The following is a 27,825-nucleotide window of genomic DNA, read 5'->3' on the forward strand; positions in this document are numbered from 1 at the left end:
AATTGATGATGGCTTTTGTGCTAATTGTTGCTAAACATGTTCCTTTGTCTAGAGTGGTGTTATGAGTGTGATGAGGAGCAAAACAATGTTTGGATATGTGTGAAGCTATGATAGATTTGGATAGGGATAGGAGTCATGTAGGCAAGGATTTAGACATGTTGATCTAAGCAATGAGGTGGGGACAACTTTGTAAAGCCTATACAAGGCTTATATTGATATCAGTAGATTATTTTAGACTATTGCCATATAATTTCTCAATTGCAAGAGAGCTTGAGTGCTATCATTATTGATGTGCTACGCTTTTCTCTATAGAATAAATTTAGAGGTGATGTAACTCAAGCTTTATTCTCTAAAAATAAAAGCAAGTCACAGGGTGAACCAAAGAAAAAAAAAGGTAATCGTCATTACCAAGAGAAAGAAACATAATTGCCATTACTATCACAAGTCACAACACTACATCAAAGAGTCTCAGAGTAGACTTGCTAAGTTGATGAAAATTCTATGAACTTTACTACCACTGACCATAAGAAGCAGTAGCCGAAAGAAGCCTAGTCCAAAATGGTTGGACTTTCTAGCCACATTATCACTATGGGGGGGAATGTTAGATAATAGTGTGGTGTCTGCTAAGTGGCCGTGTAAATTAGCACTGTAGAGTGGTATTGTGAGTGTGATGAGGTGTAACCCAATAAGGAGCAAAAAGGAAAACTCACTACTTAGAACCATTCCATGTACAATAATAAGAAAGTCCTTCAATTGCAAGTGCATTAGCAAAGCATGAGGAACTAAGCTACATGACCTTGACAGGCAAAGCTTATGCTTTATCAACACCACTCAATAAGTCTCAAAGTATTGCGGCTACAAGATAATAAGATTTAGTCAACCCTACTTTTTCCCATGAGAATGAATGGAAGAAGGCAAAGGATGGGGTGATGAAAACCCTTGGTAAGCCTCGACAAAGATGTGAAGCTACAGAAGCTTGCACAGTAAACGTGGGGCAAAATTCCCATTGGATTGGGTGGCAAAGCTAGGTTCTTCTTTTATCTATATGTCTTTAATTTGTAGATCTATGTTGTGTGTCTTACTGTCTGATGTTTCATGTGTATAGATGCATGTGACAGGCTGGACTCCTAAGAAGGGCGAGATAACAACACCTCCAATGATGAGTAGCAAGGATGGGATGATGCTTGGTGGAGCTTTTTTGAGTTTGGGTAGCATGTAGCTACTATGGTAGAGTGTTTATTGGAGAGCATGATGACATTCTATTCTCCTTCAATGATGAATTATCCTTGAATGCCATTTTGGAATGATGGTTTAGCATCGTGCCTTGCACGCATTCACACGTGGTGCACACACACCCCTCCCTTCCCTTGCTTAGTCCAGGCAGGAAGGGAATGATATATAGTCCCTATCGTAGAAATGGAATGGTTTTATGGGTTTATGTGTTCGAGAAGTAATACATTAATGCCAACTTTTTTCCATAGACCATCTTTGTTCCATAAGTTAATTATTTTTTGAGGGCACTAGGGCCTTGTTTCCCTTGATAATTCACAAAATGGTTGAGCAATATTTGCCAAGTATTCATTTCACTTCTTGTAATGCTAGGGAGTCATGGACCTGCACCTAATAAATTAGCCTAGTAAGAAAAATATGGCTTTATACTCCCTGGGGTAGGAAAAGTTACCCACTAATTTTGAGAAAAGGAATGAGCCACTAGTTTCCTTAGGCTACAATATACTAATAATGTGCCTAAGTGGTTAACGTCCCCTTGTATTATATTGGCCTTATTTGACTCCTACTTGATCTCTTTGCTTTACCTTGAGTCGATTTTTTAAGACCCAGAGCAATAAGGATTTGGATTAGAGCAGGTGGCTACTCTATATGGTATTGGATGGGTCATTGCATGGCATGCCGGACAAAGCAGCAAGCCCTTACCAGTGATTGGGCCTAAGGATGAGAGCGGGTCTAAGACCCCTACAAACCTTCAGTTACACAACGGATTTCACGTAGTGGCGTGGCCAGCACCATTACCTAGAGGATGTCACTTGATTACGAGCAACCTAGTACAGGGGATCTGAAGAGTGTGATTATTTCACCACTACAAGGGTGGCTATAGTGCCGCCATAGTACTGACAATACACACTACCTTAAGAAACCCTTGCAATTTGCTGGACGTAGGATTAAATCTAGCTCAAGCGTAGTCGTTACTAGTGGAGTTATTTTGGAGTCTTTAAACATCACGGGATGTAAAAATTAACTAAGATATGGCTCAAGGTTTTAGAAGACATCCATCATATGGATACCTTTGTATGGGCAAAGCATGAGCATATCTTCTTTGAATTTAATCACACCCATGTTGTTGAGTCCATAGTCATGCAAAAAGGGAGTATTGGCCCCTCATAATCTATTTGAGTTGGTGTGATTCAATGATATATGGCATCTTATGCTAGATGCCATATGTGTACCTACGTGGCTTTCATGCAATATTCATCCCAAGAATGGTAGGTAGATGTGCTCATGATGGCATTGAATTTGCTTTCTTAGTCTCCCATGGTGTAAATGATCAACCAAGTATTGTCTTAGAATTACTAGTTGTTTTGTAACTTCAAGGTCCATCTTTTTCAACAAGAGATCTAAACTACACAAAGAGAGAGAGAGAGAGAGAGAGAGAGAGAGAGAGAGAGAGAGAGAGAGGAGAAAGAGAGAGAGAGAGAGAGAGAGAGAGAGAGAGAGAGAGAGAGAGAGAGAGAGGAAATGAGTAAAACCATAACGTCGATAAAAAACTCCAGGCTTCTGTGCAAATGGCAAGGAGGCTCCTCAAAAGGAGCAAACCCTCACATCCCTCAAGGCCACAAAGTGGATGTGACTTCATGTCATGCCACCTAGGAATGGTAATTGGAGGATTTAAGAGGAATACTAATGTGGAATGGGTTGTGTGGGTGTGAGAAAAAGCAAATAAAAAAAAGTAGGGCACAAAAACAAGAGTTAAGAAGGGGAAAAATGAACAAGGTTAAGCAAGCAAGAGGTGGAGTTAAGAGGGGATTAGGGGGAGAAAAGATAAACTAGAGGAAGTGGGGGGGGGGAACCTTTTTATGCGACCGTCTCTTCTTCTTTCTTTCTTCATATATTTCTTTCATTCATCAGGGCCCTTTCCTTTCAACCCTTTTCTTCTAAGTACTTGGCATCCGCGGCAACTACTTCAAATTTTTGTAAAATTTTTCCTTTCGCTTCCTCCTTGGGACTGAGAATTTTCTCTCAGCACCCCGGCTATGGCGATCCATCCGCCTTTCCTACTTCCAGATCAAGCCCCCCCCCCCAGCTCCACACGCAATTGATTGCTTTTAGCCTCGCAGGAGAGATAGAAACGCCTCGAATTGCCGCACAATCGCTGCTCCTAGCGCAGAGAAATCGTCCCGGGGCAAATGGTGGCGGCCATTGCTGTAGTTGAATCTTCGAGCTGTTGACGATGACCGGAACCGGCAAGCTCCTGGATGAGATCAAGGTACACCAGCTCACAAATTGCTCTCCATTGTCCCTCATACTTGCGCCATTCTCCCTTCCCTCTAACGCTTCTGAATTTTGAACTCCTCCACGGTGTTTCCCGTTCCCAAGGTAAACCAGCGAGCTTTTAATCTTTTATATACATGGTGTAGTAGTAAGACTCTTTGCATCAAGCATCGTCAACTTTGGATGCCACTATTCCCCTCCCCTGCAGCCTCGTCCCCTCTACCCATGAAAAGAATCCATCAATCCTTCCCTCCCTCGTGTCACTTTCAGCAGTCATTTATCATTTTCATCTTTGTCTATTATAACGGTTATGATCGCTTCTCCGTTCTTATATAGGTTTTCCCGTTTCTCCTCGTCCACCCCTCCTCAAGGCGACGCGTGTGTGCTTTGTTAAGAGCAAAATTTGTTCGTGCGTGCAGTTAGTATTACCACCCGCCCCCCGTTCTGCATTTCATCGTCTATAGAACGACTCTATCGATCAAAAAATCTTGACACGCAGTCACCGGATGTTGCTTCGTTTGAATGTGTTTTGGGCACGGATGTGGAGCATCACTTCTCACTCCAATACTAGAAAATGCAGTTGCTCTAGATGCTGTGCGGAAATTTAAGTGTTTTTGTAATATTCGAATCAATTCATGGCATCTTTGTGGTGTTTAGTATTATAAAAGTACTTGATCCCCTGCAACTCTCCTTCAAGATATGTGAACTCAACGAAGGCAGAGTGTTTGCCTTCTCCCTGTAGCATATGCTGGATCTCTGCATTTTGCTAGGCTAGCTGCAGGGCTTTACCTTTTCTTTGATGACATGGAGAATTTGCTAAGTGGTTGGGTTCTTCAAGCAGCTCATGGATAATGGCTTCAATGACCGTCTGGGTGCTTGTCCCCTTTGCAGTCAATCTAAGGTTGTACACGAGTTTGGGTGCTGAGATTGAGACGAGTTTACTTTTTGAAGCTTAATATTGTGTCTTAAATGCATGGAAGCTACTTGAGGTTGATGAAAACTGAGTTTTGTTCCAACTACGTTGTTGCTCTAAATATTGCATATAGCTGACGTTACTAACTTGTTGCGAGTGGATTTGAACAACACATCGATTTGGAATTGATGTGGATGCAAACGTAACGTTTCGTGGAAACTGCATGTTTCAGGATATGGCCCATGACATAAATGCTGCTACTTCAAGTCTCACAGAGGGACTGAAAACTTTGGCTGGTGGAAGTTCGAGCAAAGAAAACATGGCCAAAGGTGATTCTGTGGAACATGGGATTGAGAACGGCACTCCCACAGAAGTGAGTTCTATAAGGAACTATCTTTTTCTGATGCAAATTTTCTTCCCTCACCAAGTTTTTTGCCTCCTAGGCGTTGACGGGTTGTAATCTTGTTGGGAATTATCACGAGGTTAAAAACTGCAATTCTTGTTTTTCTTCTACGGTAACGAGTTTGGTGTTCGTGTATGTTTGTATAGAAATGAAATGGAATGAAATACTTTAAATGTCCATGGCACATTTGACTGAATCTGTAAGTGAGTCAAATCAAGAGTACAAAGCTCAAAGAGGCTCTACAAGCTATGCATAATCTCTCTCAGATGCATAATTGCATGTGGCCCTTTTGTTTTTTCATTACAAAGAATGTATGATAACTATTAACTTGGTTAGTTCCAAAGTTCTTTGCTTTTAGGTGTGAACAATTTCCTTGCTTAAGCTACATTGTGGTTCCCTGAAATGTTTGTATATCCCATGCTGTAAGGGCCATTTTTCCTGGTCTTTTATTTCCTAGGAACTGCATAGTATACTAAGTTTGTTTTTTTCATTAATCTTTTTCAATGCTTCTCCAAAACTAGCCTGGACAAAAATAGAAGCCTATATTATACAGTACAAAGCATGTGTATCCAGAAAGATGGATTTTCTAAATTCTCGTACAGCAAGCTTGTCAAAGTTGAGCTGACAAAATGATACGAAGCGTGCCCTTACATGATTTTCTCTATACTGAAGGCGTTTGCGTAATACAACTGACTCCTAATCCTGTGGTGACATGGGCCTTAAAGTGAATGTGGTTTACTAAGACTTGCTGATGACCGGTTGGAGTGGTAAGACAGAAGTATGTTCTATTGGTAGTGATTTTCTCACCATTGGCTCCAATGATGAGGTAAAGAAAGCATTAATTAGAGGTGTGGATATACGTGCCTGATTTGTTCTTGAAAGTGATCAACTATTTGACGATTTGTATCTTTGAATATTTTTGGGGCCTTGTCTATGGCCATCAAGGTTAACACTGAAGTCCATTCTAATCAGGTCTTGAAAAGATCATGGTGAAGAATACTTGGCCTTTTTGCAGAGGTGGTGTCTGCATTGTATTGTGAAAACTATACATAAGGTATATGAGAGATGGACCTTGAAGTAGTTAGGAGGCCTAGCATGCTCTTTAGGAGAGTGCAAGTGGAATTGATTTTTAGAACCTGAATTTTTTTGACATACTAGGAGAGATTCGTCTTTGGTTTGCATGCAAATGGAGGAGATCCACCTACAATGCATGTAAGCATCTAGGTGTCTCTTTAGACCATTTTAAGATTGGATGAGAACTTTATCATCTACATGTAGTGGTTGCACCAATATTCCAATAACAGCCTCACTATACTGTATCATTTCGGCCTTCAATTGGTAGAATATGTACGTGGCAGTATGGTATAGAATGCAGTATGGTATGGAATGCAAGACACTAAAATTAACAGGTCTCTCAGATTCCGGAATTTTTCGAAACCCAATGGCAGTATATGCTTGGGTACTGATGAGAACATAAGCGTAGCCTTGCTTACTAAGTTATTATTATCTCTTACTGTTCTTATTTACTCATAATTTTAAGTTGTAAGATTGGATATATTCCAGTGTTGTGAAGGTAGTTAGGTTTCTCAGATGCTGATTTGGACAGGAAGCATGGAGAATAGGAGGTCTGGGTATGATTTCCGCTTTGGAGGTGAAGCTTTCTCATGGTCCAGTAAGAGACAGCCCACTATTTCACTTTGAGGTATACAGGTAGCACAGATCAGTATAGAAGATTCAAAGTGGAGTGACAGATCTCATGTGGTGCAACACCAAGAGACATCTTCACCAAAGCACTCTCCAAGGGGAAATCCCAGATGTGCAGAAATGCCCTGAAGGAGGGGTGTTGGAAGGACTATCTGTTGTGTAACTTGAGAAGTGTATTTACTTTGTAGACTGTCGAAGTCAAATGATAAAGCCCTTGAAAAATGCTGTCAAATGATACAGTGATATGCTTCATTTGACAGCATTTTTCAAGAGCTTTCATATAGTATAACATGCCGCACACGATGGCACGTCAGCATTGTCTGGTGAAATGGTACAAGCATTGGTTGAATGAGTAGCATTTGATGGTAGGACGACTTGCAACCTGTTCGGAGTCCGTCCGTCACTTGCAGGTCATTGGGAAAGGGAGTGTGTGTGTGTGTGTGTAAGTGGTGTGGTGTGTGTGTGCGTGAGTTGTAGAGAGAAGGGAGTGAGTGACCGTTGGACGATCTGCTCAGGCCATGATTTTTTGAAGTTATGGCGGATGAGCAGCATAAACAAATGCTCTTGGAGCATTCTCCACTTTTTTATGGGTAGCAAATGGTGCATGTCTTGCCCCGGTCACCTACTCGGGATTACCGAGCAAATTGATTCACCATCGTTGCCCCGTTTGGGTAGAGGTAGTGGATTTCCCCTAGTGCTTGGCTTCATTAGTGCCAAAAATTGCAGCATCGTTGGGAAATGTGGTATGTCCACCTCGCCAAATGGAAATTCTAACAGGGTTTGTATTATTTGGGACACGGATACACCCAATCTAGAATCTTACTCTGTCACAGTTAATAATGTGGCTATGGAAAGTGCCTTCTATAGGCTGAAATGGGGTCTTTTTGCAGGAGCATGCTTTGAGTACAAAAAGTTTGGGCATATGGCTTCGCAGTGTCCGTTGGTTCTGCATAAAATGCCCTGGGCTGCCATGCCTTCTCCATTGCAAAATAAGGATGCCCCTGGGTCTTCTAGAGTAAAAAATAGTAAAAAATAAAGGCAGTAAACTTGTAAATGCAGCACTAGATAAGGGAAGGCTCAAGTTTTGAACAATGGGAATGCCTCTGGCTCAGTGCCTTCTATGACTGACCTAAAGCTAGGGAAAAGAATGCCTCTGAAATTGGCAAACTCCAAGAAAAATTGTCTCGGCTAGGAGACCTTTACCTCCTCGAACATGGAACAGTGGTTCTTCTAATGGTCATACTCCTGCAGAAAACTCAGAAATTGGGATTACCTGGGCTGTTGTGACAGCCAGCCGTACTTTGTTCCCTGAAGAAGAAGTGGCGGGTTTGCAATCCTCTGATCAGGCTCTTCTGTCACCTCAGGGCCTCAACCCTGAGGTGGACATGCAGACTTAAGGTTATATTTTTCTCAACTGTATATAGCTGAACAAAACATCTGTAAATATGCTTGACCGAGTCAAGTGCTTGACTTTCAATGTACAGGGTTTGTGTGACACTTGGAAATGAAAAGCTTGTATGGGCTTGTGTTAATGAATTGCAGCCTGATATAGTGGCTCTACGAGCACAATCAGTATATATATGCTGGCAGGACATGCCATTATGCTGGCTATGATATCTTCTATGCAGGAGAACACTCTTTTTCAGGGGTTGTCTTTCTTGTCAAGCAATGCTCTTTGCCCAATTGTGGCTTTAAACGATAAAGAAGGCAGATGGATCATTGTTCAATCACTCGTCCAGGGTGAAAGACTTGAGTTTGCATCTGTTTATACTCCCCAATCTTTTTGTCAAAGAGCCTTAATTTGGGAGGATATGCAACAATATCCTTGGAGGCAGCATGAATTTCTTTGTGGGGATTTTAATAATGCACTGCTTCAAGGGGATAATACTCAGGGTAATACTCAATTTGGGAGGATATGCAACAGTATCATTGGAGGCAGCATGCATTTACATTAGAACTTCAACATGTGAAACCCATGCTTTCAGGATATACTTTTCAGCATAATGCTCATGCTGCATATCGGGCCAGGTTGGACTGTTGGTACAAGCTAAATGCGCAGTAGTATGATGGATATCTTTTCATGAGATGTCACATGACAAGCTGCCAGATAAAAGACTTCTTATAGTCAACAATAGTTATTTGGAGCATGATGAGTATAAGCAAATGGTTAGTTATGCCACTGCACCCCTTCTGGAACAGTGCCAGTTTGATCTTGATTATGCTTGGAATGCCTTTGCTTCTCGCATGCAATCTGTTATCCGTGATTATGGGAAGCATTATCTCCATGACTTGAGAAAAGGGATTGTAGATGCTAAAGTCCACTGTCAAAACTTGACAGAACTCAGCCATGTCAAGGATTTAACGCAGACTGAGCTTGATTGCTTATGTCATGCTAAGCATGTATTACAGAGGAATGATCATAGGAAAATTACCAATGGGAAATCAGGGCCAGGCAGAAAGCTCTTTTGGATAATGGTTCTTCTTCGAAAGAGTTCTTTAAAAGTTTATATTATAAAAAGCAGACTCAGAATATCTCTCGGGTTTTGACATCTAATGGTTTTTGGACTTCATCTCAGGCACAACTTGCTCAAGCATGTGTCGATCATTTTTCCCAATAGTTTGGGAGTCTAGCGTCCTCTTTGCAAGAGGTTTTGTTGGCAAGATGGCAGTTACTCCAGCATTTTCTCCCATAATTGCTCCTGATCAGGCTCTTTAACTTGAGATACCTTTTACAGAAAGAGAGCTTCTTGATGCTTTGAAGTCATGTGGTAGATGGAATCCTCGGGCTGGGATGGTCTTACAATAGAGTTATTTTTGGCCTACTGGGATGCCCTTAAGCATGTTTTGTTGCATATGATTAATACTGCCTGGCAGAATCAGCAAATGCCACATGCTTGGAAGGAAGGACTAGTCAAACTATTTCCCAAGAAGCATCTTTGTGAATCATTTGCTGACGGGAGGCCTATTACACTCATTCCAGTCATTTATAAAATGATTGCCAAAATGGTGGTTGATAGATTAAAAGATTTCCTGCATGATGGTCTACATCCTACCCAATATGGCTACGTTCGTAGACACATCACTGACAATATTGCAAAAGCTTATGTTGGGATAGAATATGCAAAGTACACCCAGCAAGATGTACTCTTGCTGCAAGTGGACATTGCTAAACGATTTGATACAGTGCCGTAGGATTTCATATCGCAGACTATGCAGTCCTTGGGTTTTGGGCATCGAATGCAGCATGTTATCTACCGGTTGTACAGTGATCGCAAAGCCGCGTGCATCTTATTGGGTGATGTTTGTGAATAATGGACTTTATATAAATCAGTGAGCCAAGGATGCCCTCTTAGTGCTTTGCTTTATGCCATAACTACTCATCCGATGCTCTGCTATATTGATCATCTTGTGGCTACAGATGTCTTGCATGGTCTGCAGATACATGGAAGAAAGCCCATGATTGCGCAAGCTTATGCTGATGATTCGTTCTTCACTCCCATGAACACAAAATCTGATCTTTCGTAACTCTTGAAGGCTTTATCCTTGTATGGAATAGCTGCTGGTTTGCAGGTGAACTTTCAAAAGTCTAAGCTTTTTCCCTTGCATACTAAGGATTGGCATAGATTATTGTGGCCGGGAGAAATTGTCTTGCCCAATCAGCTTGTTCGACATCTTGGCTATCCTTTGGGATGGAACATCACTCGCTGTCAGCAAACAAATTGGGTGCTTGCAAAGATCAGGAAGAAACTAAAATATTGGAATTTAGCCACTTGGCCTCTTCATGTTTGGCTTCGAATTGTGCAATCAATTTTGGTGGCTTATATTTAGTTTTTCTTGCCTTTGTTAATGTTTGATAAAAAAGACATTTCTTCTTTCATGTCCTCTATTATGGAGACTTTTTGGATGCCGCATCTATATTTCCCAAAGAGGCATGGTGGCTTGAACATATTGAAAATTCATATTCATATTTTGGCTCACAAGGGAAAAATGATGCTGCAATTTTTACAAAGTGATCAGCCTTGGGCTGCTATGATGTCTCATTTACTTTTGCAGTTGACTATTGCTTTTGGGCACTGGCATCCCACTCTCATTTTGGGTTATACTGATGCTTTTGCCGTATTAGTGGACATGCAAATTTCACCTTGTAAAGTCTTTGTCCATGTTGCAGCCTATCTTAAGTGGTGCGTTGCCCTATCAGCTAGATTTAGATGCTCGTTTGGGAGAGACTAAAATGAAATTATTAGTCTTCACAAGCAATTGTAGCTTGAATGAAGAGATTTTGGACCACTTTTTGATTACCCTTCTCCTTTAGTCCTAGCCTTCGTCATGGCTGAGTCTGCCCTTTACCTTTGGAGTGATGACAGAAACTCGGTACGAAGATTTTGTATAAATGATTCTCTAGTATGTAAGGGTGTATGGATTTGTATATGTGAGAGCATATGTTTATACTATGGTGTATACCCACTGTTGGGCGCTGATGACGTCAGTAGGGATGCCATAGTAGCTAGTCCCTACCATGCGTGATGGAGTTTATGGTTTTCAACCTAATGAGATGAGATTGAAATTGCACTATGTTGTTTTTAGAGGATGAGTTTGGGCACGTTCTTGGATTCGCCTAGATAGATATATATATTGATGGCACGGTTAAAGGTTGTTCTTTTGTTTCTAAAGGAGATCCTTTCTCATCTCAAATGGAATGGTTGTGGGGATGGCAATTCCTTGCATGCGGAGAACTTGCACTGGTCAAAGGTGTTTGATGAACCCCTTGTAAGTTGTTGCGGGAACCTAGGGCTTGTATTTGGTTTTATCTAAAGGCATCACTCACTATTGTTAGTGATGTACTTCATGATGATGGTACATAATTGCCTTTTCCTTTGGCAGCCAGACAGTATGGCTTGGGCATGCATTATCGACCCCTTTGGCACTCTCTTTCTCAGATGCTTTAGGTTGGAGCTTACGTGTCGCCTGGCGGATTGGTCCTTACATCGCCAAGGTTCTTCTTCCCGCCCGTTACACCTGGCTGATATTTCAGTGGCCTGTATAGGTTTTGATGCCTGGTCTGTATAGGGTTTTGATGCTTGGTCTGTACAGGGTTTTGATGCCTTCTCCTTGGATATTGCATCATGCGAATCTGATTTGGTCTTTGAATCGCAATGCCAAATGGTGGCGCAATAGATTGCAGGAGCTTTGGCCCTGCAAATTACCACTTCGTCGATAGGTTTTTCTATGGCGATTGATGCTTGGTGTTATTCCCTTTGGCCTTCTCTTGGCCTGTAGACATTTTGCTCTTGCTTTATGCCACATATGTTTGGCTTGTAGGGAATCCTTGCTCCATCTTTTTTGGCTTTGTCCTGTCACTCGTGACTTCCTTTTATTTCTTCAGCGCCTCTAGGCTTGCTTTTCAATTGCTTCCTTTGGCAGGCTTTTTTGGATCTTTGGCATTCACTTAACGGCGCGCGGAGTGTGATCTATGTTTCATGTGGGTTCATTATTGGGCACTCTGGACTCTGTGGAAAGATAGGAACCATGTAGTCTTTCGAGAGCCTACTTCTACTATGTTCTCCTTTTTCCGGATGTCACTCATGCAATCCTTTTATGATTGCTTATCTGTTCATCAGTTAGATTATACTATCTACTTGTCCTACAATTAAATTTTTTGATCTTGTATTTGCTGATCTCCACTTTGGAGACCCTCTCTTTGTAATATAAAGACACATGGATTTCACCCCCCTTTAAAAAAAGAGTGTGTAAAAGTCTACATGGCCATTACATGTGTGTCTTGGAAACGTGCAGTCTATTATCATGGCCCATGTGCAGTTTCATTTGCCACTATCCCTTGTTCTTTTTCATATAAGAGAAATTTATCTCCAAGGCTATGGAATGCTTTTGGCGCATTAAAACTGATTGTAAGGTGCTTCAGCTTCTCAGTTACAATTATATTTGTTTGCCCAAAAGGCATGGGCTTGAATATCTTAAACATTCACATTCATGTGATAGCTCGCAAGGCCACACTTTTGCTTACTTTTTAGGAGCTGCATCAGCCATCGACACTTATGCTTTCTTGTTTGATTACCTCACTTCTACTAATGCTGTGGACATTGGATTCCTGCCATATCAGATGTGGTTTTTGGACCATGGTCCCGTTCCTGGCTGTCTCTTTTCCACTAGGTTGCTCCATGATTGGCAGCTCCTTCTGGCTCATTTACATTGATTGGGCCGTCCTCCGGACCCTAGCAATGCCCTCTGCCTATAGAGCATTCATGGAGCTGTGTCTTTGTTCCTCCATTGGCTCATCTTCAGCCTAGAAAGGCTTATTTTTTGCATCGATAGGTATCTCTATGGTGGCTGATGTGGTGGATGATCGAAGTCTCTCTGAGGCTAGGAGACAATTTAATTGCTTGGGTTTCCATCATAGGCCTATTGGCATACTCTCACCACCATGTTACAATCCTTTCAGCATGTCCCCCGCTTGTTTACTACTCTTTCTTTGATGGATTGGAAGTTTGATCGGAGTGCCCCTGATTATTCACCTTTTTTATTTGTAGATCTTACTACCAAGAAAGCTTATTTTCTTTATTCCCAGAGCCATGGATTTAGGAGCATGGGATTCATATTTGGCATCTGGACAAACTTTAGCCTAGTGGAAGGTTTGTCTTCATCGCATTTGGAACAGCGAACTCCCTCTCAAACAACGGCTTTTCTTATGGCATTGTTTGGTAGGTGCACTACCGGTGGGCTCTTTCTTGGCTGCCAGGCATATAGCTTCATCGGCTTGCCCTTCTTGTTTCCATCTTAGGGAGATAGTTCTGCGTCTGCTTTGGACCTGCTTGGCTGCCATAGATTTTCTTCCTAGATTGGGGACTTATCTTCATGCTTGTTTTCCTGGTGTCTGTTTTGGTAGGTGATTTGGTTGTTTGGGAGATATGCCAATACACCGGACTATGATTTCAGGATGCACTTGCCCAAGGAGATCTTCCTTTGGCCCAGTTAGAAGCGTTCTTTCAATGTTTTTATATCTAGAGTAGAAGTTTCTCCTTCTTGGAGCAGCTTCAAATGTACATTTTCTCTTAATGACATACTAGGGTGTGTGTGCACGAGTGTGTTTGTGTGTGCGTGAATGTGAGTGGCATAGTCAAACTTGTGCCCAAAAAACATCCGTGTGACCATATGTCAGATTGGAGGCCTATTACTTTGATGCCTGTAGTTTACAAACTCATTGCCAAAATGATTGTGTATAGGCTTCACGGGATACTGAATGCGGGCCTTCATCCTCATCAGTATGGGTTTGTGCTGCGAAGACAAATCCATGACAATATCTCCAATGCATTGACTGCAATTGAATATGCTAAGTACTCGCATCAAGATGTGCTCATATTGCAGGTAGATATTGCTAAGGCATTTGACACTGTTCAATGGGATTTTATCTCTCAAATCATGACAAAGTTGGGCTTTGGTCCAAAGATAGCAAATGCTGTTTACTGGCTTTATTCTGGCTCTACTTCTCAATGCATTCTTGGGGGTCATCTATCTCGGTCATGGACATTGGGTAGATCAGTTAGACAGGGCTGCCCTCTTAGTGCTCTTTTCTATGCCATTGCGACCCATCCCCTCTTAATGTATCTTGATCATCTTACAAACACAGGACATATGATTGGTCTCAAAATCCTTGGGGCTGCATCCTTTTTGGCACAAGCATATGCTGATGATTCCTTCTTTATGCCACATAATTCTCCCTGGGAAGTTCACATGCTTATGACCACTCTATCATTGTATGGATTGGCAGCGGGATTGCATGTCAATTTTGACAAATCTAAATTGATTCCCCTGAAACAATGTGATTGGCATTCCATTCTCTGGCCAGGTCAGGTGGTGCATTCCAAAAATGTAGTCAGGCATTTGGGATATCCTATAGGATGGCATATCACCAGGAAGCAGCAGTCAAAATGGATCTTCCAAAGACTTCAACATAAACTGGAATACTGGAAAATTTCTACTTGGCCACTTCATGTCAGGCTCAGAATAGTACAGTCCATTGTAATGTCCTATGTCCAGTTCTTTTTGCCTTTGCTACATTGGTCCTCCAGAGATATTTCAGCCTTTATGTCTCAAGCTATGGAGATGTTATGGAGGACAAAAACTTTCGTGAAAGCATTGAGACTGATGAAGATGGAAATGGTGTGCTCTCCTAGGATGCATGGTGGACTTAATATCCTCAATATAAGATATCATGTACTTGCAAGGAAGGCGACTATGCTCCATACTTTTTTCCGCCAACAACAGCCATGGACTTGTATGATAGCATCCATGTGTGTCAACATGAGGACTTCTGCCTACGGTCATTGGACTACTGATCATTGGGAGGTTGTCATTGGGAGATTTGTAGGGAAGATGCCTAGCTGTCCTTTCTCTACTGCTCTGATACCTGACTGGAAACAAGTCCTTTCTAAGGTCAAATGGGCTCCTCATAATTGCTCGGGGACAAACTCAATGAGGAAAGAAAGTATTCATTGGAGTGCCATCTTTGACATTCCACTTGCTTTACAGGAACCTGTTCGGGCATACAATCTCATGAAATTGGGAATTCGATACATACATGATGTGGTAGATAATCAGGGCTATGTCTTCTCTTTCCCTCAGGCCACTGCTTCTTATGCATTGGGAATGCACCATAGGTCGATATGGAAGCAAATTGCTGATTTGTTACATCCTTTTCTACCTATTCCCCCTGTGGTTGACACAGACAGGCTTATGGATTGGCAATTGCAACCCTCTGCTACATGCTCTCATCCTATTCCTCTGCCTGCCTTGACCTCCATCAAAGCCTACAGGCTTCTTCAGCCTGCTCCATGGATTCAGCAATATGCTAATACTCTGTGGCATATCAGGAAGCCTCTCTCATGGTGGCGGAAGAATCTCTGGATATTATGGAAGTGTAAAATGCCTTTGAAACAAAGACTTTTTCTTTGGAGATGCATGACAGGCACATTGTGAGTGGGAGTCACACTTGCCAAACGTCGCATTGCACCATCCACATGTTCACGATGTCAGGCTCCTTCAGAGACTGTCCCTCATTTGCTTTGGCACTGCCCGTGTTCTAGGAACCTCCTTGGAAGAATTTCAGAGCATCTTCGACTCCGTTTCCCGAGTCACAGATTTGGGAAACATTTTTGGCTTTTTGGCAGATTTATGAGGTCTTTGTCTCAATACTCACTGTTTCTCTCTTGGGTGAGATATTGGGCTCTTTGGACAATCTGGAGTGAGCATAATTTGGCATACTTGGGTCGGCAGATTCACAAGTCATATGAATCTTTCCGAGCCTCATTGCGGCAATCCTTATATGATGCCTGCCATGAGGGTGATATAGATGCTTCTTGCATAGAGCTTTTCTTTTTATGTTTCTGATCTTTGGTATACTCTCCATTTTTTGGAGACTTCCAATCTTGTAAATTTATGACCATATAAATACAGCACTGGATATTACTAAAAAAAGTGTGTGTGAGGGAGTTTGGGTTCGTTATTGGGCACTTTGGACTTTGTGGATAAACAGGAAATGTAAAGTCTTTGGTGATCCAACATTTTCTTTATTTGCTCTCTTCAAGCGTTCTCTACAGCAATCTTTTTTTGATTGCTTGCAGACTTGCTACATCAATCATGATGTATATTTAGCATATACAGAGATTTTCAGCTGATGTAATTTCTAGCTCCTCGCTTTGAGGTGGCTTTTCTTGTAATATAAACAATCATGGCTTTCACTAATTAAAAAAAAAGAGCGTGGGCAGTAGGGGAGTGGATGAGAGTGTAGATCGAGTGAGTGCGTGAGCAGAAAGGCTGAGAGGCAGTGTGTGCTTGAGTGTGTGTGGTGTGTGAGTATACGAGTGAGGTTGTGAGAGGAAGTGTTGTTAGTGCGGGTTGTCAGTGTGTGCGTGTGAGTGAGTGTACTAGTTAGGCAGTGGGGGAGCAGAAGACAGGTAGAGGCAGACAAAAAGGAGTACAGGCAGTAATGGGTGACTGAGGAAGGAGTAGAGGCAGGAATGGGATGCTGTACGGGAGAAACAGACAGAGAAGAGGCTGTACGGGAGGGGCAAGAGCAGAGCAGTGATGGGAGGGTGCACAAACAGAAGTTGCTGGTGGTGGTTTGTTAAGAGTTACTTTTGCCTTGTACCCTCATCCTTGAGTTGTGCTTTTCAGCAAAGTCAAAGATTTGCACCCAGCAAGTATGTTTCCTAGAATGCGAAGACCCTGCAGTAGACCTTATTCCCCAACTTGCTTAATGTTGTTTTTAAGTGTTGAACTTTTGTGATGCCTCTTGGACTGTATGTTGGAGATGGTGCTTCAGTTCTAACATTGAAGAACACTTAAAACGTACACAGATGTTGTGCCCAGGTCCAATACTAAGGTAGCATTTTGGACCTTGAGTACATCCAAAATATATTGGATCTCGGTGTGGCTTTGTGCAAGAATTAGCTGGCATACTGCTCATGGTCCAATTTTGGATGCTAATGTTAAAGCAACAGGAATCTAATTCTGTATGGTGATATGAAAGCAACGAAAACTAATGTTTGGGGTATCGTTTTTCGTTACTGACCCCCTCAGAAGTTATCTGATAGATGTATTTTTTGGGAATGTAACATCTGCATTTGTGAATATGTATTCAAATGCAGTTGGTTATGTAGGATTTGGGCACATAGAATGTATGTATTCCTCCAGGATTGGGGCGTATAGATTTTAAATTGTGGTGCTTCTTTGTCAGGATCCTACTGGCATGCCTGACAGACTCAGGTTAAGGTCGGGGAAAAAACCATCCTATGCTGAAGATGCTGGTGATGATGAGATGGACTGGGAATCAGATGAGGAGAAAGATACAGACAAGGAACAGACTCCAGTCAAAAAGAAGAAGAAGCAGGTGCAAGCCAGTTGCAAATTTTCTTTTTTTGCAAGCATATTTGTTCTTTTTTCTGCAAATTCTGGTAGTGTGGTTTTCCTTTACTTGTTGATTCTTTCTAGTTCCTGCAAAGCAAACTGCTCGATGACTGCTGTTGTAATTTCATCAATATCGAAGATTATCTTGCTATATAGGATTTGCTTTAATATGTATGCAAAGTAAACTGAGTGCTGCTTTAATTTCATCAATATCGAAGATTATCTTGCTATATAGGATTTGCTTGACTGCTGCTGTGTCTCTACAACACCATAATGATATGCTATGTCACAGTTCTTTTTGTTTCTTTGCTTTATTTATTTGCTGGGCAGATTATTGGGCTTTCTACGTGTAGCGCATTCACTCCAACTTCTACCTTTTAATACCAATGTGTTATCATGTGGATTTTTTGGGAGTCCTTGTTTCTTCACGCTTATTCCTCTTAGTTGCTGCTGTACTATTTTGATTCATGCAGCTACAGTAAATGCCTAGAAAGAATAACTAAAATGGTTTTGATACGATTCTGTGTCTGTCATCAGAGGGCAGATTCCTGTTCATCCTGCGGTCAAAAGGACAAACTCATTTTTTGTAGTGCGTGCCCAGCAGCGTACCATCTTGGGTGTCTGAATCCACCTCTCAAGGTTGCCCCTAGGGGCAGATGGAGCTGTCCTCAATGTGTAAGGATGCTGCTTTCTTGTGAACAACCACTGTGTCATGTCTGCAATTGTTGTGCATAGGATGGTTTTCTATCAATATTTAATCTGTTTAAACTTGTTGCATGCAGGCTGACCCTTTTGCAGACATTGAAAAGATAATGGACTGTCAAATGCGAGCTTCAAAGAGCTCCAGTGTTTGTCAAGAAGGTGAAGCCACAGTTGGTCCATCATCAGAGTTGTTAACAAAGCAATATCTGGTGAAATGGAAGTCAAGATCATATTTGCATTGTTCATGGTATCAGGACTTACTCTTTTATTTATCATTTTCCAATTATGATTTGGAAGACAAACACCCAACTTGTTAGATAGTGTATCCTAGCACAGAGGTTGATGGTCTGTATCGCAGATAAAGTTCTCTAAACTTTATCTTTGTAAAAGTGTATTCAGAGTTAGATCAGTCTGTACTATGCTCTGCTACAGATTTAGAAAAAGCTGCGGGCCTGACAAGGTTGAAAGTCTCTTAGGCTTTTAATAAATGATGGGAATGGGTGAATAAATTCTCAGCTGTTGTGGGATTTATTTTTGGGGGTCTTCTTTGTGAATATGTTCTGATGTTATAAAGTGAGAAATGAAAGACAAAAGTCCAGGTTCTAGCAACTTCAGGAGTTTTTAACATTGTTTTTCAAAGCCAATTGTTTGGTTGCTTCTTAATTTAACAAGTGGAATTGTGGTGCCTATACAAATAGGGTCATCCGTGGTTTCAGCTATGACATTCTTCCTTAGCTTTGAGATAGGGATGGTTTTGAGGGATGAGCCTTTTACCTTTTGACAATCGAGAATGACACCTAAGAGTTGTCTATGAAATTGTCTCGTACGAAATCCTCGGAAGTCGTGGATAGTTGTTGCTATATTTGGTTTTTTCTTTCTCAAGCATCTGATACTGAATCTCGGCTTCTGATTAAGTGTATGTAGTATGGTTCCTTGTACTAATGCATAGAATGTACATTTTTTCTGTTAAGTCGTTGATGCTGGGACATTGGCTTCACTGTGCATCTTATCCATGTCAACTGTTTAGTGCTGAAAGAAGAGCAGGGACACCTCCTTAATATATCTCTGTATGATCTGTGGTTTAGGCCTCTTGTTGTCTTTTTGAAACACCTTATTTGTAACATTGGAGTTCACAGAGGTAGCACTGGAAAGTATTGAGAACACATCGTGAGGAATCCATTCTTTTTTCTTAGCTTCTGCGAGACATACATTCTTCTTACAAAAGCCTGCCATGAGTAGCCAAGTGGACAGTACTTATGTAGTGTGATGCCTTTGACACAGGGTTCCTGAGGCAGATCTTGATCGGGCCGCAAAAGTATATTCTGGGTTAAAGATGAAGCTGAACAATTTTCGCCGCCAGATAGATTCAATAAAAAATCTCAATGCATTGGAGGATGACTGGGCACCCATTAGGTCAGAATGGACGACTGTGGAGAAAGTGCTTGATTCTAGGTAATGAAATTGCTATTCCTGTGTGAGGAAATAATGAAAGCATTGGAGTTTAATAGAGTGCTATCGGTGTATAGACTTTATCAAAGTGCCTTGTGTTTTATTTATGTGATGAAAAAGCCTAAAAAACGATGCATTGATTCGAATGTTGGTGTTTGGTCTTCCACTTGAGATGCTCTCCAGGCTGACCTTGAATACTTATTTGGCATAATAAAACTGGCAAAGGGGGGATGTCTCTTTCCCCTTGTCAAGATCAACTCTTAAGAGTTGGTTTAAGTGTTTGTTCCAGTCATAAGGCTATAATTTTTCAAAACTGGTTTGAATTTTATTGATGTGGTTTTATATGGAAGTCTGGAAACAGTAATTGGATCTTTCCTCCCCTATTTTATTGAGATTGGAAGGCATGTTTGTATGTTCGGGCATGAGATCAAATCCTTTTGAGAAACTAAGGCAAGGGCGTAAGTTTTGGCAAGCGAGTTCACTTCTCTCAAAAGACATTCTAAGTAAAACTTTTTGCAAATAAAAACAAAGTTATTGGAACATTTGTCCATATAAGAAATGACAAAATTCCTATGGAATTTTCGAAGGAGAGTTTCATCTTCGTTAGATTGCATATGGTTTTTAGCCAATTGTAGAAGAGCCTCCTGTTGGAAAGGTCACCTCCCCATCTGTAAGCCCCCATATGAGGAGAGCATGGGGGGGGGGGTGAACCTAGGGTTTGAGTGTCTGTCACATGGGCATCTGATTGGATGCCATGTGGACAAGAGCCAGAAGGGATTGAGTGATAAGATGGGGCTGCCACCCGGACAGCATCTTGGCTGTCATGTGGGCAGCACATCTAGAGCTGTTATGAGCAGATCAGAGGGTCAGAATAGTGCAGAAGCATGGCAGATCTGTACGGATTACAAACGCCTGCTGTACGGCTGGTTTCAGGGACATGTACGGAGCTCGGGCAAGAGCCCTAGAGCTGGAGCAAGCCTGGAGCAGAGGCAAGATAGTCAGGGACAGATTGCGATGGATCTAGGACATGAAGGCGCACTGTTTGCAGCAGGTTTGGTGGGGCTGGACCCTGAATATATAGGAGGGCTGCAAGGGACTGACCCTGGGGGGGGGGGCATATTTATAGCCCACACAGGTTGGCCAGGCAGGCTTATATAGGGCTGGGCCCTTGCCTAGATTGGAGGGCCTTCTAGAAGTGTGGGGCGAAAAGCCCCGGGTTGTGAGCCCTTAAAGGGCTGGACCAGCCACAGTCTGGTCGGCCAGATTAGGGCAGGCTGGTCGGTTTTTTGACAGGCCCCTAGGCCTATAAAAGGAGAGGCTTGATGCCTCACAAATTATCCAACAGTTCAGCAGAACAGGCAGCAGACAGGAGCAGCCAGAAGACATTTCCTTTGGCCTCATCTTGGAGGTGAAGGAGAGTAGGAGGTGTGCTGCAGACTGAGCTCTCAAGGGCTGAACCTTGGCTGTCTCTCAGGGCAGCAAGGTGTTGTGATCTGGATGGAAAGTCTACAAACGCTCGAGGTGGAGCACGCGGGCTCAAGTCTAGAGATAGCCAGCAGATAGGAGAAGGACCTTGTGGTAAGATTAGAGGACCACACCATTGGTGGGACTCTGGATCTCTCTCTCTTGTATTGTGCCCATAGTTTTGGACGGAAATATATATTTTGGTGGTTTCTCTATCTGGCTGGTTCATTGTCTATTGATGAGTCTGCACATCTATGTGATGCACATTAAGTAAAGAAGTTTGTGATTCCACACCCATACCACACTGTGTGAGCTCCTGGGCATTACTATAAGTCTTCCGCTGTGTGTACCCTTTGTTGGGTTAATTTCTAACACCTCCATCCTCTCCAAGTCATCTCGTGCTTGCTGATGTCTGACAACCATGTCTGCAATCAAGAAGGCAGTCCCACTTTGCATCCATCAAACGGTCGCTTGATTCCTATTTTGTTGCACCGTCTCTTTTCTGGCAAACTTTTTGTTGAAAAGTCGGCTTCTTTGAAAACTTATAGTAAGTTACAGGGCGTGTAAAACCACTCGTCTTGCCCCATAATTCAACGCAAGCGCTTTTGGATCATCCAATGTGTTGGCATATGTTCGCCTGACTTTCATTTTAAGCCAAATATGTGATCTTTGACTTAACAAACAGAGTTAAAGGTTCAGGGATCTTCATACCTATGCTCTTAGCTACTATAAGTTCCTCTGCCTGAGATATCTATGCTCATCCCATGCTCTAGAAGCTTCATCTAGAGGCAGAAAATGTTTTCAGAACTCCAGTTAAAATTCTCCCAAGTAATTGGAGCCACATTATCCTTTCGTTATTTTATCCACCACCTATCTGCAACTTCCATGAACTTGGCTTCTTGAATCATCATTAAGCATTGTGGACTTGACATATGGCAAACACCTCATCCCATTTGTGAAGCCATCCCTCGATGACATCTGATTTTCTATCAGCCAACCTATTTGCATATCGCCCTGGCCTATAATTTGCTATACTTGGCTGCTTTGCTTCACCCTTTTCCATCATATGAACACTGTATTCGGATTCTATTATGCCTTTCCGTTTATATTCTCTAGAGGATCTATTTGTCAAAGTATGGATAGCTCTAAGGATTTATTTTTGTCCTTAGTTCGCTTGCAGATGTTAAGGCAACCAGTGTTGTAGGGCATCCTCTGAATTCCCAATTCTGACATTCAATACATGTGATTTGTGTGCCATTAGATGCAGTACTTGTTGTTTTGGCCTAACTCCTGATGCTACTATGGGGTCCAAAAGTGAAGTGTCATCTTCAATTTCTATTTCTAAGTGGTAGGGTTTTGATTTTTCTAGTGTTCGTTTGGAATTTTCTTTTCTGAAAAAAATAAATGCAACAATTCCATCTAAACTAAAGACTAGTATGTTGTTTCCTATACTAGCAAAAAACGTGATCGACCACAACCTTGCTTTGATGTGATTGAAATCCCACATAATTCTATGATCCTCTTGATTCACAAGTCTGAGAGCTAGTTTCAACTTTAGGCATAGGCCGTTCCTAGGAACATACAATCCACCACTAGCAAAGGCACCGATCGTTGATTGATTGTGGGTGCAAAATATTTGCTGTTTGTATTGAGATGCCGATTTGCTCTTTTCGATAACTCCACTTAGTCTGCTGTCTTACAATCTTCACACTTGCTTCAGATTCTTATGTGCAACCACCCATGTATCGTAGCTGTCACTTCAAAGTATTATGCACCCAAAACCCCAATCAAACTTTTGTCGAACAAAAAACAATTGAAGTGTACGAACTACAAAACAGTTTGGGTCGTGCCAATCTACCGCTCCAGTGCCAACTCTTAATGTACCATTGATGGAGCAAGCATTATGCATCCCAAGGGAAATCTCTTTTTCAATTAGTCAGACACGGATTAGTCGTCGAATCATAAACAGAGGCCTAAAGTGAAGTACCTTCAACGTTTTGCTTGATACCCTCGTCAAGCTTAGACCTCAAACTCTAACCACACTTGACTGACGAGCAGCACAATCCATCCGAACTCCACTTTCATTTGAATCTCTATCTGCCAAAGTAGTGGTTGTTAGTTATGTCAGATGCCAGGCATGAGCTCCACCACTATTTGTACCACGCACAACGTGCTCAAGCGCTCCTAACACTTATATGCACGATCTAGCGAGGATTGCAATGGTCTCAGGGTTGCAAGGACCTTTCCAACGGCCAACTTTTAGCTTTGATACGAGATTGTTGTACTCCAATTCTCTAGCACTCCAAAACAATCACATGTATTGACACAGCTTTTCCACCCCACCAATAGGCCCTGTCCACCTAGCTTGGGTCTCATATGTCAATTCGTGACTATTTATCTTTTTTGCTTCGTAGTGTGTATCAAGACATCGCCAATTCCTTGGAAGACTCCTTTTGATCCCTAGTTGCTTTACTAGGTACCAATTCCCCCATGCATAGTAACCTTAGTGCCTTTGGATCCTCATTTAACTTATAAGCCATATTCTTGCCCTTGGGCACTTGCCCTTAGGCACATGACTAACAAATTAACCCACCTTAAATGTGCATGAAAGTCCCTATCATCGTTGCAAACAAATCGTTGGCGAAACTATTTCAACATAACATAACAATAAACGATTTACATCTATACACATTTTACCAACGATCTCTTTCAGAATTTTCTTTCATTTAATGATCCGAGGCCTTGCTACATTCCAACACCTAGATCACTTATATTTTGTCTTGTCGCCACCACTTGGAGTTGACCATACTTATTTGTTTTTTAGCTTGTCCATCCGACACCATACATTAGACACTAACACCTCATATACACTCTACCTACCGGGATATTTACTTTGATTGTGAGCTAATATATGCCGCTTGCCTTTCTACTTTGCTTGTTGATCTTGATCACACACTCTTGCTAGAAGATAGAGTCACTACAATTACTTGTTCTTTCCACGATGCCAAAATCTATTCTATAGCATTAAGCCCACTCACCTCCTACCCACTGGATCAGTCCTATTCAATAGCTGGTATCATGATGTGTTTAAGGCATTACATCACGAATTCAGATTCGAGACTACAGATGAAGACTACATAACATACCGCCATATGCTCTGTCGAAAGAGGAGGGAGTTCATATGTGAGAATGAGGGGGAATTACTAGCAATTGCAAGGATAGTTTCTGGAGTGGCGGTCCTATGCACGTGCACTCTACAACATTCCATGAGCTGCCTCTAGATCTCTTATAGCCTCCCCATCCTACTTTCTGTCAATCACCAATAACATTAAAGACACACTCTGAAGCGACACCATGGCCGAGCCAAAGATCATGAGGGATTATGTACCAAATACATTACATATGGATTAAGTATCTTGGTCTTGATCTTGAGAAAGCTATTTAATGAAGCAATTTGCACCAGTTTCCCTCACATAGGGACCCTTAAACCATCGTTTTGGATCCATAAGACAAGGGATTCCATGAGAGCGGAAAACTACATGGTTGGACATGCCACGTTTATGCTTCGGTGCTTGACACTTAGGTTAGCTAGTTTGTAGAGTGTGAGGGATTCATCGCCACTAGATAGGCATGTTTTCGAGCTGATCACGTGACTCTAGACCATGTCTTCACCTTGAGAGGAGTTCCCATGAGCTTTCGGCAAGCTCAACTTCTGTAGAGATCATGGCTTGCAAGTTTCATTGGTTCTCTTGGCATCTCCCTCATGCTTTGAGGATTCATATTGTGCAGTTTTGAGTGTCTTCATTCTGATCACGTATTGAGTCAGGATGCACATAGGGCATTCCTCGTGAGGGATGGCTTTGCACCTTATGTGACATGTAGAAGGTTGAGCTTGGAGAGCACTTCTTCTTTAATTCTCGTATACTAGGAGATCGGAGGACAACACCTCTGCATATTCAAGGATAGATTAGGAGCACTTTCAGCTTTCTTTGTCAACCCCGATCAGAGACTTGGGGTGACTTTCTTCCACGAAGTCCAACGACACAACGATCAACTGATCAGACTGCCTAGACAAGGTTAGAAGGTCTTGATGGAGGTCAAGAAGGATGACCAATATTTTCTTCCACCTAGATGACATGGACCATTCGTTCAGGGAGACGATGCAACAGAGACCTAGGGAGTATGGCATGACAGACCTGCAGGTGTGTTGACACAGATGAGGACTGGAGACACTCTGACTTGGGGAGATAGGTGAGGGGAGCGAGAATAGCCCATAGAGGAAGAGAGCAAGGCACGGGCAAGCTACCCAGGTTGACCATTAGCAACGTCCTATCGCTGATTTCATCCATTTATGACACCAGTCTTCACCGGATCCATGTCTATCGAGATTATTTTGGATATCCACCATCATCCAGGGGCCCTAGTCCCCTAGAGAATGTATAGAGGACTCAATACATAGGCGGACAGAAGGACCTACGGTCTTCTTAGTAGTGATCTTTGATGGCCTCTTATACACTGGTGTATCTCGTTATCCTGTTCTCTCTCATTTGAAAAAAAAAGATTTAGTTATCAGTCTTGGGTGTGGATGCCTGCCTTAGTGGCTCCACCCCTTACTTGCCTCATTGTTACTGGTTTTTTTCAGTCTTATAGACCTTCTGTCTTTCTAGTAAACTTTCTTTCTGGATATAGACTTTCCTATGTTGGAGCTCCCACTTGAAATATATTCTTGATTTTGTATTGTCTCAGCATAGGGACTTGCTTATAATGGATCTTCAATCTAATGCACGTTTTCTATTTTGAAAGGCTAAGAGTTTTTCTGAAAAGAATGTAAAGCAGAGCTTAAGAATTGTTGATTCTTGTTACTCTTTTCCTTTGATTGTTCTACCTCAAATGGTTAGGATATCTACAATTGTTTCTTTGACAATCTTCTGCATCATTTGAATAGGCAGACTGGGAACATAAAGGAATACCTTGTTAAGTGGAAAGAGCTTGGCTATGAGGATATATCCTGGGAAGTGGAGGAAGATATCAAAACATTCCAACCTCAGATTGACAGGTTCAATGCAATCAAGGCCAGAGGTGCCCTAAACACATCCAAAAAGAGAAAGGGGTCAATGCATGAAAACAGGGAGGCAAAAAAAAAGCGCAGAGATTTTAAAGCATCTGAGGAAACTCCAAAGTTTTTGAGTGGAGGTATGAGGCACAAATTCACTGTTTGTACTCATTTTATTACTTATCTTCTCATTATATGCCTGCAGCCTCAAGTGGGTTCATAGGTGCCTTTTTTTCTATGGCTTTCCGCTATGCTGCACCTTTTTCTTAAGTGCTTGTAGATCTTCCATCGCAAGCTATTGGTTAGCTGCTACTTGCTGTTTTCCTTTTTTCGCACCCTGATTATGGATCATGGAGACATCTTTGAGGTTGTTTATGCCATGGTCTCCTAGCTATGTCATGCAGAATGGCAAAATTTCTCATTTGGGGGACTGTTCCCAGGTGTCTTGCATCCTTATCAGCTGGATGGCTTGAACTTTTTGCGGTTTGCTTGGCAACAAGGAAAGCACGTCATTCTTGCGGATGAAATGGGTCTTGGTAAGAGTTCACTGCAGAGTTCTTCCCCCTGCCGTCCTTGTCTGTCTTTTAACCTTCTGCTTGACACTAATGTATCTGTTAGTAGCTGTATATATGCAAGTTTGTTGGATCAAGGTCAACAGTATTCAGAAAATCTATTGTAAAAGAAGCAGTTTGTCGTGAAGAAATGAATGTTTCTGTGTCTGCTTAGTGCTATAACGTCTTCTTTCAATATTATATTATTTTAGTTTTATTGTTTTAGCAAAGGCCTTTGTTGTTCTAGAACTAACAGCAGGATGGGAAACAGGAAAGACCATACAGAGCATATCCTTTTTGGCTTCTCTCATGGATGAAGGTGTTTCTCCTCCTCATCTAGTGGTGGCACCTCTCTCTACTTTGCGCAACTGGGAACGTGAATTTTCTACCTGGGCACCTCAGATGAACACTGTATGATTTACGTCTCATAAGTTGATGCTTGAAATCATGATTTTTTGCCAATTTTAAATGATGGAGATTGTGCTTTTTGCCTCTGTTTTATGAGTCATGACTGACTGTTATACCTTTGTAGGTCATGTATGTTGGAACAGCCCCAGCACGTGCCATCATAAGGGAACTTGAATTCTATGTTCCAAAGGATAAACCTCCTAAAAAAAAGAAGAAACAGAAAAAGAAGCCTCTTCCAGTGAAGCAAAGCAAGCAGGATAGGATAAAGTTTGATGTTCTTCTAACTTCCTATGAGATGATAAACTCAGACACGTCAATATTGAAATCATTCAAGTGGGAGTGTCTGGTAATTCCTTCATCTTAAAGTGGGTTCATGTGTTAGTGTTCCTGTGAAGTCTTTTGCTGCTGTTCCCTAATGTTTATTTGAGCACATACGCTATTCTTTATGGCGTTGTTCTCATAAGCAATTTTAAAGGGTTTTCAGGACCTGCCTATGGTTTGCTGCCAGATATTGCCCATGCATTCCCATTTGCATAAATTGTGTTCATTCAGGCTGGAATGTAAACTGTTTCTTTTCCATTGTACACTTTTTCGGACAGATTTATTGAATTGTTGCCTTTCTTTGTAAAAGATTGTTGATGAAGGTCATCGTCTAAAAAACAAAGATTCAAAGCTTTTCCAAACTTTGCATCAGTATGTCACAAGGCACCGAGTGTTACTCACCGGTACTCCGTTGCAGGTTTGTACCTTAGTA

General features: G+C 41.8%; 1 protein-coding gene across 1 annotated transcript in view; it reads left to right on the plus strand.

The window, feature by feature from the left end:
- The first annotated feature begins 3,113 nt into the window (after window positions 1-3,113).
- LOC147893422 (CHD3-type chromatin-remodeling factor PICKLE-like) overlaps window positions 3,114-27,825 on the plus strand; it is a 69,790-nt gene continuing 45,078 nt past the window's right edge. Inside the window, exons 1-11 of the mRNA XM_087386493.1 lie at window positions 3,114-3,499; window positions 4,650-4,790; window positions 17,275-17,427; window positions 17,982-18,119; window positions 18,227-18,393; window positions 19,428-19,598; window positions 26,005-26,252; window positions 26,553-26,648; window positions 26,935-27,074; window positions 27,196-27,417; window positions 27,703-27,810. Coding sequence (XP_087242619.1) covers window positions 3,464-3,499; window positions 4,650-4,790; window positions 17,275-17,427; window positions 17,982-18,119; window positions 18,227-18,393; window positions 19,428-19,598; window positions 26,005-26,252; window positions 26,553-26,648; window positions 26,935-27,074; window positions 27,196-27,417; window positions 27,703-27,810 — 1,620 coding nt within the window. The 5' untranslated portion in view covers window positions 3,114-3,463. The remainder of the gene's footprint in view (window positions 3,500-4,649; window positions 4,791-17,274; window positions 17,428-17,981; window positions 18,120-18,226; window positions 18,394-19,427; window positions 19,599-26,004; window positions 26,253-26,552; window positions 26,649-26,934; window positions 27,075-27,195; window positions 27,418-27,702; window positions 27,811-27,825) is intronic.

This window comes from Dipteris shenzhenensis, chromosome 15, assembly GCF_047967505.1.
Source record: "Dipteris shenzhenensis isolate YYH24624 ecotype China chromosome 15, Dip_SZ_1.0, whole genome shotgun sequence".
Classification (NCBI taxonomy): domain Eukaryota; kingdom Viridiplantae; phylum Streptophyta; class Polypodiopsida; order Gleicheniales; family Dipteridaceae; genus Dipteris; species Dipteris shenzhenensis.